The 15,148-nt window shown below is 42.2% G+C and overlaps 1 protein-coding gene across 1 annotated transcript in view; it reads right to left on the reverse strand.

Moving 5' to 3' along the window:
* Window positions 1–13,598, reverse strand: part of PLCXD3 (phosphatidylinositol specific phospholipase C X domain containing 3) — a gene marked incomplete at both ends in the record, with an annotated part of 86,030 nt that extends 72,432 nt beyond the window's left edge. Inside the window, one exon of the mRNA XM_084304781.1 lies at window positions 13,496–13,598. Within this exon, the coding sequence (XP_084160907.1) occupies window positions 13,496–13,598 (103 nt within the window). The remainder of the gene's footprint in view (window positions 1–13,495) is intronic.
* Between the last annotated feature and the right edge of the window lie 1,550 nt (window positions 13,599–15,148).

Raw genomic sequence — 15,148 nt, forward strand, 5'->3', positions numbered from 1 at the left:
GAAAAGCCCTGAGAAGGCTTTGAAAATAAACTAGCTTGTTTTGAAATACTGCTGCCTAAATGTTAACATGTTATTATAAGTAAACATTGAAGCACTTGAAAGCCTCATGTATTTTCTTACAGTAAAACAGGGCAAGTCTGTGAAAGGCCAATTGGCTTCACTCACCATTATGTTGCAGACCAAATCCAAAGTATAGTTAGTGATATTTCAGCAACACATTGTCTCAAACAAGGATTACATTACCTGTGACTTCCTTCTCTTCTGTACATTCCTTAACCCACTACAACAACAAACCAAAGGCCTGATCCAGCACCATTAGTCATTGCAGGGCATCTGCCAGTTGACTTTAACAGTGCAGTAGGTAAGATCCCAAATCCTCCTTTTCTGTTCTAGTTTTTCCTTAATTTATATTTAGGTCATAATGAAAGACAATGAATTTCGGGATAAGGCTAAGTTGTAAAACTTCTGAAATTCTCCAGCACTTTGAAGACAGATTATTTTTCCTTTCATGTAGCTATTTAATAATGGTTCAGTTGGAGACTGGAAGCAACGTAAGCTGGTAGTCATCCCTCTGACAAATAAGTTGCATTGGGTATTTTAACAGGGTTGTATTGAAGTCCATCACCTAATCAGCATTGCTTTCTTAAGCCGCTTAGAGCTCATCAAGAGCTAACCAAAAGAGACTCTGATCCCTACCACATAGCTAAATACACCACGCAAGGTAAAAATACAGAGTAATTGCTCCAATTTAGTGACATTTTGGACAGTTCTGAACTTATGACACATAGTGCATGGCAGTGGGAAACCAGGCCCAGCAGCAGCAGAGTGATTTCAAAATTTGTCCTAGCAGCTGGTAAATTCTATTATCCAATCAAATATCCAATACCAAAACAAACTTGCCTGTGAAATAGGTTGAACTCCAGTAATAAGCTTACTTTGAGTATAAGATTTGCTTCCCTCCCTCCACACAGCCTTTCCTGGTTTACTCATGCATTGGTGGAAGCTTTGAAAATGCATTAATTTGCTTCCTAGATTAGCACGGTGTTCACGATTTATTATTCAAGTTTGAGAGACATGATTGCTGGATTCCCCCCCCCCCCCCCCATTATTTTTAAAGGATTATGTGTTAGAAATATGTGCCTCCATACTTCCACTTGCTTTACATATCCTCTAACAAAGCATCAGTTTGTTAGCTTCAGTTCATACCGCACACTTAATAAAATAATAGATGAAAGAAAGCTCAATGCAAAACAGTTTGCATTTACCTTCCCTGCTTCTGTGTTCCAAGAACAGATACTTTTGTAGACAACAGTAATTTTGAAAGGAAAGGGCATTATCTCCCACTTGACTCAGAAGTTGCTTTCAATGCACTAAGTTTGTTTGTTTATCAGCACTTCTGAGTGCTATTCAAAATATGAAAGCACTTATTATTAAAAGCTTAAAATGACAACAAAACACCACCACCACCTCTCTCTGATAAAATTCAAGCTATTTCACACTGACAAAGGTGTTTTGAAGATTAAGAAACCTTATCTCTTGGCACATCTGGGGAAGCAATGCCAAAGAAAGATAAAATCCAGATCTGAACATTGTAGCGGTGGCCTATTGTTGCCTGCAGACTTGAGAAGCAGGCTAGACTGGACAAATACCACCACAAATGTTAGCCCCTCTAGGGTAAGCAGCACACTGCATGAGATTCAGAAAGATGCTTTCCTCCTCCAAAGCTGGGGAATGTTATAAGGAGCCAGAAGCTGCTGAGCATTGGTGGAACAATGAGGACAATTTCCAGACTCCCCCCTCCAAGTCTGCAGCAGTCAGAGATTCACAGGCTCCAGGAGACCACGAACAAGACCTCCATCACTGTCACACAGCCACGCTCAGCTGTGAAGGAAGAGCTCAGGTTGTATCTGCTGCTCCCAGGACACCTTCTGTTGCTATTTCCAGCATCTATTTACTGTCAAAAACCTGAGCAATTGCAGAGGCAACGAACCAAACTTCTCTCCATCCCCTCTTGTCCTAGCTAAGCTCTCCCATCACTGATCTGTAGTGTCACAAAGCCTTGTGTCCTCTCCTCATGATCTTGCAAATCCTGCATTCTCCAATGGCCAAGGGGAATAGGGAAAGACTGACTGAACCTTACTCATGGTCTAATGGATTGAAAGCTATTTGGGAAAAAAAAAATCCATCAAGGATTACAAAACATAATAATCTGTATGACACCTTTTGCTCCAAGAAATGCTCAGGCCAGAAGAGCAATGGACACAGGCCACAGAAGATGGCAAAATCAGTACCCTAAGCCAACCACACATTTGATCTCATTCAGCAGAGCAGTTCTTAGCCTTGTCTTACACATGGCCACATAACCCCAGCTCATTTTAATCCTCGTTAAGTCTATTTGTCTGTATAACAACAGGACACTCCTGCCACACTTTGGAAGACACTTTCCAAATCCAGAGATCATTCCTGGTTCTGTAAAGGATGCAGTCTCAAAGCAAACCAGTAATTCCGAGGTGTAGACAGGACACTTCCCAACAGCTAGGGACTTCAATCGTAGGACGAACCAGACAAGTCTTTTAGTGACTTGTTCCAGTCACTGCAAAGCAGGGGGACCCAACCAGACCAAATGCAGAATGGGTCAAAACCAAACCACGTCTCCTCATTACCACTACCACACCGTCCTGAGCTCTCAAACAATTCAGTGTCTGTTTTTATCAGTTCATACTCATGCTATTTCCATCCAGAAGAGGCTGCATCACTAACAGCCGCTTCATTAAAACTGACCTTAGAAAAATACCCAGCGTTCTCCATATTATACACTGTGATTGCCAAAGTGTTTCCTGCTTCTTACACACTAGAAACAACAGCATTCAACTGCACATGCACTGTTCATGTCCTTCACAGTGTCCCTTGGCTTGTTTCCCCTGTAAGACAGCTACATCCAAAAAGTACTGAGGCTGGCTTGATTTGTACTTATTTACTGTCAACTTATAAAATATGTTTTTCAAAACACTCACTAGGCACATGTCCTAAATAACACTTAGCTGACGGCATGAGTCCAACTCCCTCTTGCAGCAAAAGCCTGCACTACTAGATAAGCTCTGAAGCATGGGCTGGAAGGTCAAAATACATGCACTTCTTCCCAGCACAGACAGGACTCATTTGAGACAACCTCTCCTACTGGAAAGGGTAAAGGCTGTCGATTTTGCATCATAAGTAGGGTAAGCCAGAACTCCAATTGGGCTATACTTTACAGATTAAAGTTAATCAAAACTAAGCATCTCCATGGCACTGCAAAAGCCTCCATTTCAGCTCTAGAAATGATGAGACAAATAGGAGAAAGTTGTACTACAAAGAAAGAAAGAAAAAACAAAAAACACAAAACACACCAGAAAACACTGCCTGAAATGGAAAATTCTGGATTTGGGTTCACATACTTAAATGGCCTAAATAATATTTAAGTGCACGCTCATTTGACCAAGAAATATGCTGCTGACTCCTGCATTGTACTCAGAGGCCTGTTACACACAGGCAGTGAGCAAAGCCACCTCCAGTGCACTTCTGTGGATAGGAGGTTTTGGGGATCCAATGATGCAACCCCCAAACATGCTGTTCAGTGCAGCTGGATACAGAGATGAATGCATGCCACATCTGCTATTTAATGTCCAAGTCAGATCTTCGTCTCTACGAGAACTTTCAGTCAGCACCCTCTTCCCCCTTTTTGTGGATAACAGGAATTTCTGATAATGAATAGCCTCATCCAGCCCCAGCTCACCCCAGTGCACTGACTAATGATTCACAAATAGAAAAAAAAAAAAAAAAAGAAAAAAAAAAAAGAAAAAAAAACCTTCTCCTATAAAACTGTTTAGGAGTGAGTGTATTGTTCCACATCCCATGGAGCATAACACGAGTAGTCTTCCTGAGATTAATAGCTCTAGTCTACACTGGAAGAGACCGCAGAGATTTTTGACAGCTTTTGTAAGATCATACAGCACCTTCACAGATAATAAAAGCTAAAACTTCTCCATATCTTCTTTACATTCTAATGGCAGACACCAAAGGGAAACATCAGAAGACAATTCCAGTCATTCTCTGGTTAGCACATCTTCTGAACATATCATTTGGCTTCGGCATGACCATGCACACACATTTGCAATTCATTTTTGAGGAATGAATTGAGGAATATTCCTCAACATGTATATTCCAGAAGTACTTAGTAAACACAAACTAAAACATTTTGAGGCAGTAAACCAACAGCCTGATTGCATAATGCTCTACACTACTCACATATTAAATGCTCTCACTTCAGTCCAAGTTTAGCAATCTGTCATGATTTTGGCTGGGATAGAGTTAATTTGCTTCACAGAGGCTTGCATGATGCTATGTTTTGGATTTAGCATGAAAACCCTGGTGCTAACACACTGATGTGTTAGTTATTGCCAGTGTTTGCATAGAGCCTAGGGCATTTCAGCTCCTCTTGTCACCCTGCCAGCGAGGGGCTGGGGGTGAACCAGGAGCTGGGAGGGGACAGAGCCAGGACAGCTGGCCTGGGCTGGCCAAAGGGATGTCACACACTGTGTGGTGCCGTGCTCAGCAATAACAGCTGGTGTAACGAAGGAGAAAGGGGGGACGTTCAGAGTGATGGCATTTGTCTGCCCAAGAAACCATTACAGGTGATGAGCCCTGCTGTCCTGGAGGGGCTGAACACCTCCTGCTGATGGCAAGCAGCGAGTGGGTTCCTTGGTTTGCTCTGCTTTACCTGGTAAGCTGCCCTTGTTTCGACCCATGAGTTCTCACACTTTTACCTCTTCAATTCTCTCCTTAATTGCACCCAGGTAGAGTGAGTGAGCAGCCTTGCGGTACTGAGCTGCCTGTCAGGTTAAGCCACAACATAACCTTTTGTAGTTAAAAAAGCAAGTTGCATGGCTGCCAAACTATAAGTACTTGCCAAATATTTAATAAGATTTAAAGGGAAAAAAAAAAGAGAAAACAAAAAACACTAATACATTGTGGATGATAGCACCACAATAAAGAAAAGAAGAAAGTACACTACTCATCTCACTGTGTTTCATTTTGTTAAAAAAAGCAGCTGTAGAAGATATTTAAAGGTCAGGTTAGCTCAATGCCCTTTATCCCGGCTTTTTCAAATCACTAGCAAAAATTATAATCCAGTAAACTTCCTGGATAGGTTTTCACCTTTGTAGCAGTAGTTCATCATACATTCCCAATCACCTGAGACAACCCAAGTGTCACAGACAGAGGGGAGCCAAGTCTGGAACCATAGCTAAGGGCGTCTGTTGTTTCCTTCCCTCCTTTTCTCTTATTCCAGGTATTCTGGAATACTTTGTTTCATAGTTGAAACACTCAGATGAAGCATTTAATCACCGGGTATGCAAGCTAAACAGATGAAAGAATAGATGAAGAAAAGATCAAACATTATTTAATAGGAACAGGGACATTTTAAAAGGCAGCGAAGCATTTGAAAAACATTTTGGTGATTTGTTTTAGATCATGGTGGAAACCATGACACAGTTTTATTCTAGACAGGAAAAAACAGAATCTGTACTTCCAAAAGAAGAGAACAGAATATATTACATCTCACCCCAAGAGAAACACCTTTTAAGTTGATATGACATTCTGGTACATTAGGAACACTACAAAAAAGATCCTTTCAGAACACTTGGGCTTGAGCTGATGAAAGACCAAGCACCCTCAGCTCCCATTGGAGCTGGCAGCACTCAGCACCTTTCAGCAGGGTATCTACCAGGCATCCATCTTCTAGGGAAAAAAAGATCCTCAGCTTTGCTTCATGCATTTTGGATGGATGACAATTTGGGGAGGGGCTACTATTGTTATAAACTGCAATTCTGTATTTTTACAGTCAAAAGTAGAAAAAAACACAACCACATAACATTGTTTCAGAGCTCCAGATTACCCAACCACTTTCAGCACAAACTATCTCTTTGCTACCTTCCTATACTGAATAAAGAAACCGAACCCTTACTACAAAGGTGTGAAATATGACCTCAGTTGGTCTAGCCATGCAAACATAAGCAGCACAGTTTTCCATTACAAGCATATATACATGAAAATAAGCACACAAACTATTCATCACTGAAATCCCCCTAGAGGAAACCACTAGTGATTCCAATTTCTGGCAGGCTACTTGAAAAGGGAAAATAATGCATTTGTTTACATTGATTTATGCCTACCCTAGCATTTCAGTACTTCCATATAGTTATCAGTTGATAATATAGAGCTGTTGAGAATAGTGAAAAAAGATTAAACCAACATATGCTACTGTAGGTCAAACAGAAAACATCCAAAGTTGTAAAAGTTTAAATTAAAAACCACACTTTCAGATTTTGAATCTTCTTTCTCCCAAACTATATTATTTGCAATGTCCCATGGACTGTAAGGACTACACAAGCAGATATGCTCACAAACTAAGCACCTATAACTTACACCTACTTTGAAGGAACAAGATCATAAAAAATCACAGAATAGCCTGAGTTGGAAGGGACCCACAAGGATCACCAAGTCCAACTTCTGGCTACACACAGGACCACCAAAAACAAAACCATACATCTGAGAGCATTGTCCAAACACTTCTTGAACTCCGACAGCTCGGTGCTGTAATGACCACTGCCCTGGGGAGCCTGTCCCAGTGCCCGACCACCCTCTGGGTGCAGAACCTTTCCCTAGCCCCCAACCTGACCCTCCCCTGTCCCAGCTCCATGCCGTCCCCTCGGGTCCTGTCGCTGTCCCCAGAGAGCAGAGCTCAGCGCCTGCCCCTCCGCTCCCCTCGTGAGGGAGCTGCAGGCTGCCATGAGGCCTCCCCTCAGCCTGCTCTGCTCTGTGATGAACAAACCAAGGGACCTCAGCTTTCCCCCCTACATCTTGCCCTCTCAACCCTTCACCATCTTTGTAGCCCTCCTCTGGACACTACTAGTTTTATGCCCTTCTTACATTGTGGTGCCCCAAACTGCACACAGTGAGGCTGGAGGTGAGGCCAGACCAGCACAGAAGGACAATCCCCTCCACTGACCGGCTAGCAGTGCTGGGTTTAATCACCCCAGGGTATGGTTGGCCCTCCTGGCTGCCAGGGCACAATACTGGCTCACATTCAACTATCAACCAAAATCAGATCCCTTTCTGTGGGGTTTCTCTCCAGCCTCTCATCCCTCACTCTGTACACATAGCCAGGGTTGCCACAATCCAGGTGCAGAATAAGGCACTTGCTCTTGTTAAACTGCACATTGTTGGTGATCGCCCAGTCCTCTCATTTGTCAAGATCTCTCTGCAAGGCCTCTGCACCCTCAAGGGAGTCAACAGCTCCTCCCAGTTTAGTACCATCTGCAAACCTACTCAGTATACCTTCAAGTCCTGCATCCAAGTCAGTCATAAAAACATAGAAGAGAACTAGACCCAAAATGGAGCCCTGTGGAACCCCACTGGTGACTGTCCACCAGCCTGATGTAACCCCATTTACTAGAACCCTGTGAGCCCAACCCATCAGCTAATCACTTGCCCATCACATTATGCATTTGTCTATCTGTATGCTGGAAATGTGTTCCAGAAGGATTCTGTACAGTACTGAAAGCTTTGTTGAATAGATATGTATGGGTAAAAATCCTATTCTCCCTGTTCTGATCTTTGAAGAGACTGCTGTTTAACAGTTCTGTTATTTGCTAACATTTTAGTTAGATATTGATTATAGATATATTAGAAATAGATATTGATTTTTAATAAATACTTTTTGGATTTAGTAACGTAGTTAATCTCTATCTGCAGAGCAGTAGAAGACATTACAGTTTTTCTTTAAATACAATAAGCCCACTATAAGGGCTAAACCCTCTACTTAAAGCTACATTTTCATTACTTGGTCTGCTTTGCACCTACGTTTTTAATTATTTGCATGTTTGAGTATGTCTGAGCATATGCAAAGCAGTATCGTCTCATATGAAAGATACAGAACAAGTTGTAATGCAGTAAGAACTGCAGAAACTTACCAAATATAAAACATTTGCAGAGTTAAAAATTTTTAGAAGTGCAGTTCTGATACACAGACAGAAGAGGAAGGAAGTTTTCAGCCAAGAGATGAAATGAAACAGAAATTCAGTGAGGTGGAAAGAAAGGAATAATTCCAGATGGCAATGCAGCCTTTTCCTCTGCTGCACCTGCCAACATAGTGGGATGCTAGGAGGGTCAGAGAAGAAGCCAGCTCTGCAGGAACTAAGGCAGAGGAGACTGCTTTATTAAATAAGAAACTCCTGCTGGGAAACCGAGAAAAAGCAGTTTCAAACTACTTCTTGTATTAGATGGGCAGGTAACTTAAGGACCTGAATTACCCATTTTCCGTGGCAGTAAGAGGAACCATACAGCCTCATTCTCTGCATACTAGAAACACATCATGGCAGAGTGAATTAATGGTGAATTCTACAAGAAACTGTGTCACAGAAATATTTCTGAACAGACTGGTAATAACCTATTAGCATGTCGAAGGCCAGTGAGAGGTTTTCATCATACAGTAAGTGATGAAAAAAAGCTCATTATCAAGAAAATAGCTACCAAAGGGAAAGAAAAAAGTCAGAAATGTCAGTTACGATGATCTTCATTTTCAGACCAGAAAATAAAGTGTGAAGTACTTATTTCAGGTAGAAGAACACTGAAAAAGACGAGAGGGTGCACTGGAAAGAGTTCTTCTAGACTTTGATGTCTAGGCCAAAAGCTAAGTGAGCAACTTGCATTATAAACTTATTTAGAAGGTTACCTGCATTATTAGTTCCCAGTTCTAAGCAGAAGTAATTTTGTACAGACCCTGGAAAGGGAAGAATAGGTACTCTGTTGACCACTAGTGGACAGATAAGGATGAAACAGGTCCCAGACACTTCCCAAATACATTACTCTAAGGTAATCCAATGTATTGGCTCTTCGGGCTCAGAATTACAGAGCTCCCTAGTAACACTTAAAAAGTGAAAATGTCGCGTATGTATGTAACCGACAAGGAAGTATTTTTAGCCCTTTTAAAGATGAAAGAAGTTCCCCATGGGGCTGAAAATGAGAATTGTCCGCCCAAGAAGTAATCACTCAAACATCTGCAAGATATTAAAATGAAAGACAGGAATTTAAAGTATCATTAGGAAAAGAGCTGCTATATTACTTCAGCAGTGCTGTCATTCACAAATGGCTAAAATATTGCAGTTACAACATGCATGCTTTTCCCAGGTCTCCTGGCACTATCTCCCGTACCTTAATACACTTACTAAAAATCTTCAACACTGACAGACATCGTCCCTTCTTATAACATGATTCTTTGTAAGGTCTCGCTTTTTCTTTTCAAAGCATGATGATGGTAGGAGAGTAGGGAATACAAATTTCAAGTCTCTGAGCCTCTTTCTAAATTTGGGTAGCACAAAAAAAAAATTCCACCTGCCAAAAGCTCCTTCTCATTTAAAATGAGCCAACTTTAGCTCTACTGTGTCTAGTAATTGCTTTCTGGCCAATGAACAAAGAACTTTATAGGTCAAAATAGAAAAAAAAAATCCCATCTGAGAAACAAAAGACGTTCTTCAGATCCTGTGCATTCCTCCTAAGGAAGTAACATTGAGAAAATTCTGCTGCCAAGCTGGTATCACTGTGAAAATAATTTTCACTGAGAATTTCATTGCTCACAGAGAATCCTGAGGCAAAAAGAGCACATGCTGAGGCCAAAGGTTTCATCTACTCAAAGACAGCACAAAAAACATAAGAAACAAATGCTTGAAGAGTCCCAGCTCTCAAAATGAGGCACTCAAGAGGTATTTTGGGCCTTAAATTCATTCAGAAGATTTTATCTGCACTACTTGAACAATAGACACATCCCTAGCACACATCAGAATTGCTCATAAAGCTGATCTTAGGCAAGCACCAATTTTGGTGGAAGGAATAGCTACTTGGGGAAGGAAAACACTTTTTTCCCCACTGTAAATTATTCTTAAAGAGTTTCTCAGAAGCTTGGAATATCAGCACTAGGGGAAAAGGTAACATATTAGAAACGATTTGTATAAAAACTTCAGACTCATAAAACTACATACATATTTCCAGACTGTCAATAAGATAAAGTTAATTGATCACTAAGTTGGTCAATTCATAAGGAAATGCTGCCTACTGACGTCTATTTTACTGCATTGCACATAGCTCATGTCCTCAACCTGGATTAAGAAGTGAGCATTACTACAGCAGAGCAGACTCAATACTTTGCCTTCTAACCTCAGTTTGGGGGCCTAAAGATTTCAGTTCTATAAACCTGCATTATCTACAGAAAGCTATTTCTTACCCTGGTAAAATAGGCACAGGCATTCAACAATGCTACACCTTACTGACGACCATAAAACACCCCCGCAGCCAACCAAGCAGCAACCCACAATCCTTCACCTTTTCCTTAACCACACTATTAGTGTTCAGCCAGGCAGATCTTTTAACATACGAGGGAGTTTACAAGCACTAGGAGACACACACCTAAGGCTGAATATATTCCTTCATTGTTCTAATTGTCATAGCAATAGAAGATTAAATATGCATGGTATTATTTCCTGGTAGCTAAGAGATTTTGTTGTTTCTACATAGCGCATACCATTAGTTGTTACTGGTATCCTTCATTTGAGAAAAATCTGCCATTTGCAGTACAAGAGAGCACAGGTACAGCCAGCAGAACCAAAGGAAACACTATGGTATATGGAACCATCCTCACTCAAATGGAAAAGTTTGACAGATAAAGCTGGTGTTAGGGATCTCTGCATACTCGATCAGACTCTTCATCTCACAAAAAATTCTTGGCCTGAGTTGCAGCGAGTGAAATGAGTGAATGGATTTACTGGGATACTGACAAAATCCAACACTATAGAAGCCTAAGTGTTAATGAACAGTATATATTTGTGCCTGCATAAGCTTAACTGACCATTAAAAAAACAACAACAACAACAGATTATGTGTGATCTATCGTGTTTTTAAACATACTATGAGCACTACCTTCAACAGAATTGTTCAAATACTATCATGAGAAAATGCTACATTTTTGGTGTTTCACTTCTGCAACAGCATGCATGCTAGTGCAAACACAGTGTATCACCTCAATTCCAGGTAGTCCCTCTAAATAATAAGAACTTTACCAATGACTTTTAATAAAACAACATTTTTCCCTAATATACCAGGACATCATCCGTATTGGATCCATTTGGAATCCATACATCCATTTGGAAAATTCATTCTAATATTTTCAAGCTAATACTAGGTTTTCTTGACATTAGCGTTGGACTGTTACTCAGGCTCCTGAACTGAATTCTATCTGGCTGGATTAAGTTCAAAGTCAGTATTCCTTCTACTGCAAGTAAAACTTATATCCTGCTCAAAAAAAAAAAAACCACGAACAACAACAACAAACAAATTACTGCTTACTTCTTTGAGTATGGAAAATAAAATAAAAATAAATGAAGAGAAAATGCTATTTATAAGACATAGCAATAATTCTATGACTGCGTTAAGACAGTAACTGGAAAGTTGAAAAAATTAGTTTCCAAAAATAGTTAAAAATTCGTGTTAAAACTATAAACCTGGCATAATAGATTTCTGCTTCTGCACACTCCTTACATTACCTACTTGGGTAGCAGTACTTTTGTTAATAGCTATAACACACATATAGCATTAATGTTTGGCTGAGGTCATATAGGAAAAAACCTGCAAACAAACATGATTAATGTCTACAGTATTATTTGTTCTTGACTGATTAAATCAATGCCAGGTTTGCCTTTGCACTAACATTGCGTATTTCCATGCATCATATGTTGAACATGATAGTAAATCTACTTTCAGAAGATACTACTACTTCAACTGCACTGATACCCACAGAGCCTGTGTTGCATGCTCTGATACCGACAAATTTGTGAGCCGTACTTCTCCACTCCCCAGACAGCTCTTTTTTTTTTTCCAAAGATAGCATTTTAAAAGCGAAATGGACAAACAAGTGAGGTTTATGCCAATTTCTGTCAACAGAAGGGCAAACTTCAAAGGTCTTCACCATATGCCACATAAGTAATAGAAGTTTTGAAGCTGATTTCACAAAAGACAAGATTGCACACATCACTGTTACAAGAAAACCCTTCTGTCAATATGAGGGGTCACTGCACTTAAAGGCTGCAGAACCTGCCCACTGCTTAATGGTGTGCTGGCATTAACTGGCACTTAGAATTTGCAGGAGGTTATTTTTTAAGAAACAATTCAGACATGTTAATAAAACGTCTGAAAGCCTGTATTATTTACTGCCTAAGCTGCACCAAAGCTCTGAGATAGGTCTACTGTGAAAACCTGCCTTGTATTTTGCAAAAAGACTATGAAAAAGTAACTGCGAGCACTTGGTGAGAGATGCCCCAGTAAAGCCTCAGTGAAGGAAACCAGTTAAAGTTGATGCACTTCTAAAGCAATTTCACACAAGTAAGTTTGATCGTGATCTCAAAACCAAGAAAAAGACTAGAACAATATACTTAAGTTGTAAAGACCCAACGAATGCAAACCACCTCACCCCTCATCACAGCCAGTATTCTGTAAGAATATCCTACAGCCTATGGGTTGTGGAAGAATTATTAACACCAAAGGGTTTTTATAGCTCCAGCAGGGCTTGACATATGTCAAGTTACAGTTACAGATGCTGGTTTCCTATGCTGAGGAGGAGCAGGTTTTTACACCATACATTCAACATACAATCAAGCAATAAATAAATAAATAAAATCTTGTAGAAGTAAAAATGCTACCCATAGCCTGCATAAACTGTGAGGGACTACGAGGTGCATGAAGTGTTTTAAAACAGCACACCTGCATTTGAACAGAGCAACTACTGAGGACACGCTTGAGTAAAAATGCCGCTACAATTCTACAGACTTCAAATACTAAGACCCTCTTTGACCAGCGTTACAAAACGCAAGCAGCTGCTACACAAAACTTGCAAGAAGTGGGCATTTCTCCTAAGGGGGTTGTTATGAGACACCTCAGCACCCCTGCAGCCCTGTTCCTGAGGGGATCGTGGAGGGGACGGGGTGCTGGAGAAGAGGTTTGGCAGGTGGGGTGCCGCTCACCAGGGCCGCCCCAGCCCCGTGGCGCTCTGGACTGCGACGATTGCTCTGCCTGGGTGCAGCCGCGGCTCTCATCTTCCTCAGGGAAAGGATGCGAAAGTCCAGGAGGGGAAGAGAGAGACAGAGTTCACAGCCGGCACGCCGCGATGCCGCTGGAACTGCGGCCGGGATGGAGCCCGGACAGCAACACTGCATGCTTTTTTTTTTCTTTTTTTTTTTTCTTTTTTTAATTTTTTTTTCCTGATGTTTTCGGCTGTAGCCGGGCTCCGAGGCCCAGACCCCGCGATATCCCGGGCGAGGGGCCAGCCGCCGCCGGGCCACCGCGTCCCTCGTCCATCTCCCCCACCAGCCCCGGGGGCGGCTGAGGGGCAGGGAACCCTCGGGGCGGCCCTTACCTGGGATGGCCAGGTTGGTGAGCGGCGTGCCGTGGATGCTGTCGGGCAGGGCTGCCATCCAGTCGGCGAAACGCAGCTCGTTCTTGCCTTGAGACGAAGCCATGCCGCCGCCGTGCCCCTGCCGCTCTCCCACCGCCAGCCGCTCGCTCGCTCGTTTCAGCTCAGCCCAACCCAGCCCAAGCCCAGCCCGGCCCGGCCCGGCCCGGCTCCGCCCGCCCGGCACCGCCCCGCTCCTCGCCGCCTCTCCCCCGCGGGGCCGCCGCCCTCTCACCCCCCGCCGGGCTCCGCTCGGCCCCCGCTGCCACCGCCCCCCGGGGGGCTGCCGCGCTCCGCCGTTTACCCCCCGGGGCCACCCGGGCGCTGCGAGCTCGGCCTGCTCCTGGGAGGGGGCTCCGGGGGAGGTCGGCTGCCTCCTCTGCCTCAGGGCGAGCAGTGGGGTCGATGACAGCCCCCTGAGCTCGGCAGGGGGTGGGTTAAATAAATGCCTGCTGTGCTGGGACAGGTGGCCCCCCAGGGGTCTCTCAGCCCATGACTGGCTCAGGTTGCTCCTCATATAAACTCTGTGCAGTGGGTTGCGTTAAAAAACATCGTTCCTCACCTGAACCCTCTTCAATGTTTTTTTTTTTTAGGGTCTATGATTTTGTAGTGGCTATTGAAGATGGTGTAAAGTAGTATCATCCACTATCATTCCCAACCAAACTTTATTTCGAGAGGCAGCTTCTTAAAGGTTGGCATTGGCAAAGCAATTTTATTTCTGCCTTTGGATCAATGAATTAGTGAAGCTGATAAAGCTCAGTGACCATCTTGAGCTGTTACAGCAATCCTGATCTTTTGACCTCAATGTGACCACTTATGTTTTATTAAAGTAGCTAGTAGGTGATATGTATGTGGAGTTCTGGAGATGTTCACCTGGTGGATCTGCCATAAACAATGCCTGAAGAGATACACAAGCAATGCTCGCTTTGCCCTGAAGTCCTAGGAGAGCCAGCTCTGGTCCTGTAGTTTGTGTTCTTCCTCAACATTTTCAGTAGCGGCTGGCTTTGGAAGTAAGCATGGAAGGAGCAATTATTAATAACCATTATTTCTTTTTCAGTGCAAGTTTGAAAAACAAAACAAACAAAAAACCCTCTTCCTTCAAGCACAATACAAAAGAAGGATATCTTGAAAAATGACTGAATATTTCTGAGGTATTCAAAAAAAGGAAAATTGCTGACTCACTTATTGCAATAGAAACAGCTCTTAAGGTGGGATCCGTGTGCAGAAATGTGAACAGATGGTTGACCTTGTGAGAGACATTGGATCGCAATTGGTAGTACATGAAAAAAGGGATGGAGTAAACAGTCATGGTGACAGGTTTAATTTTTGCAGTGTTAGTTCCCTGAATACTAGTATGCTAATCTGCCCCTTCCAAAATCACTGGTATTAGTAAACATGGGGAAAAAAAAAAAAAAAAAATCCAGATTTTGAATATGAAGGCATAAAACCCACTAAGGACATGGAAAAGGAAGATGCTGCCTTACTTAATTTTCAAAAGATGGTAAGAAATAATAGTCAAAAATTATAAATTTCCAAAGAGCATTCAAGTGAGGAGTAATGAATATTTTTATTAACATGATTGGAACAAATCAGTTTAAGTGGCAACATTAGTAGTGG

This window comes from Netta rufina, assembly GCF_964035555.1.
Source record: "Netta rufina genome assembly, chromosome: Z".
In the NCBI taxonomy this organism is placed as follows: Eukaryota; Metazoa; Chordata; class Aves; order Anseriformes; family Anatidae; genus Netta; species Netta rufina.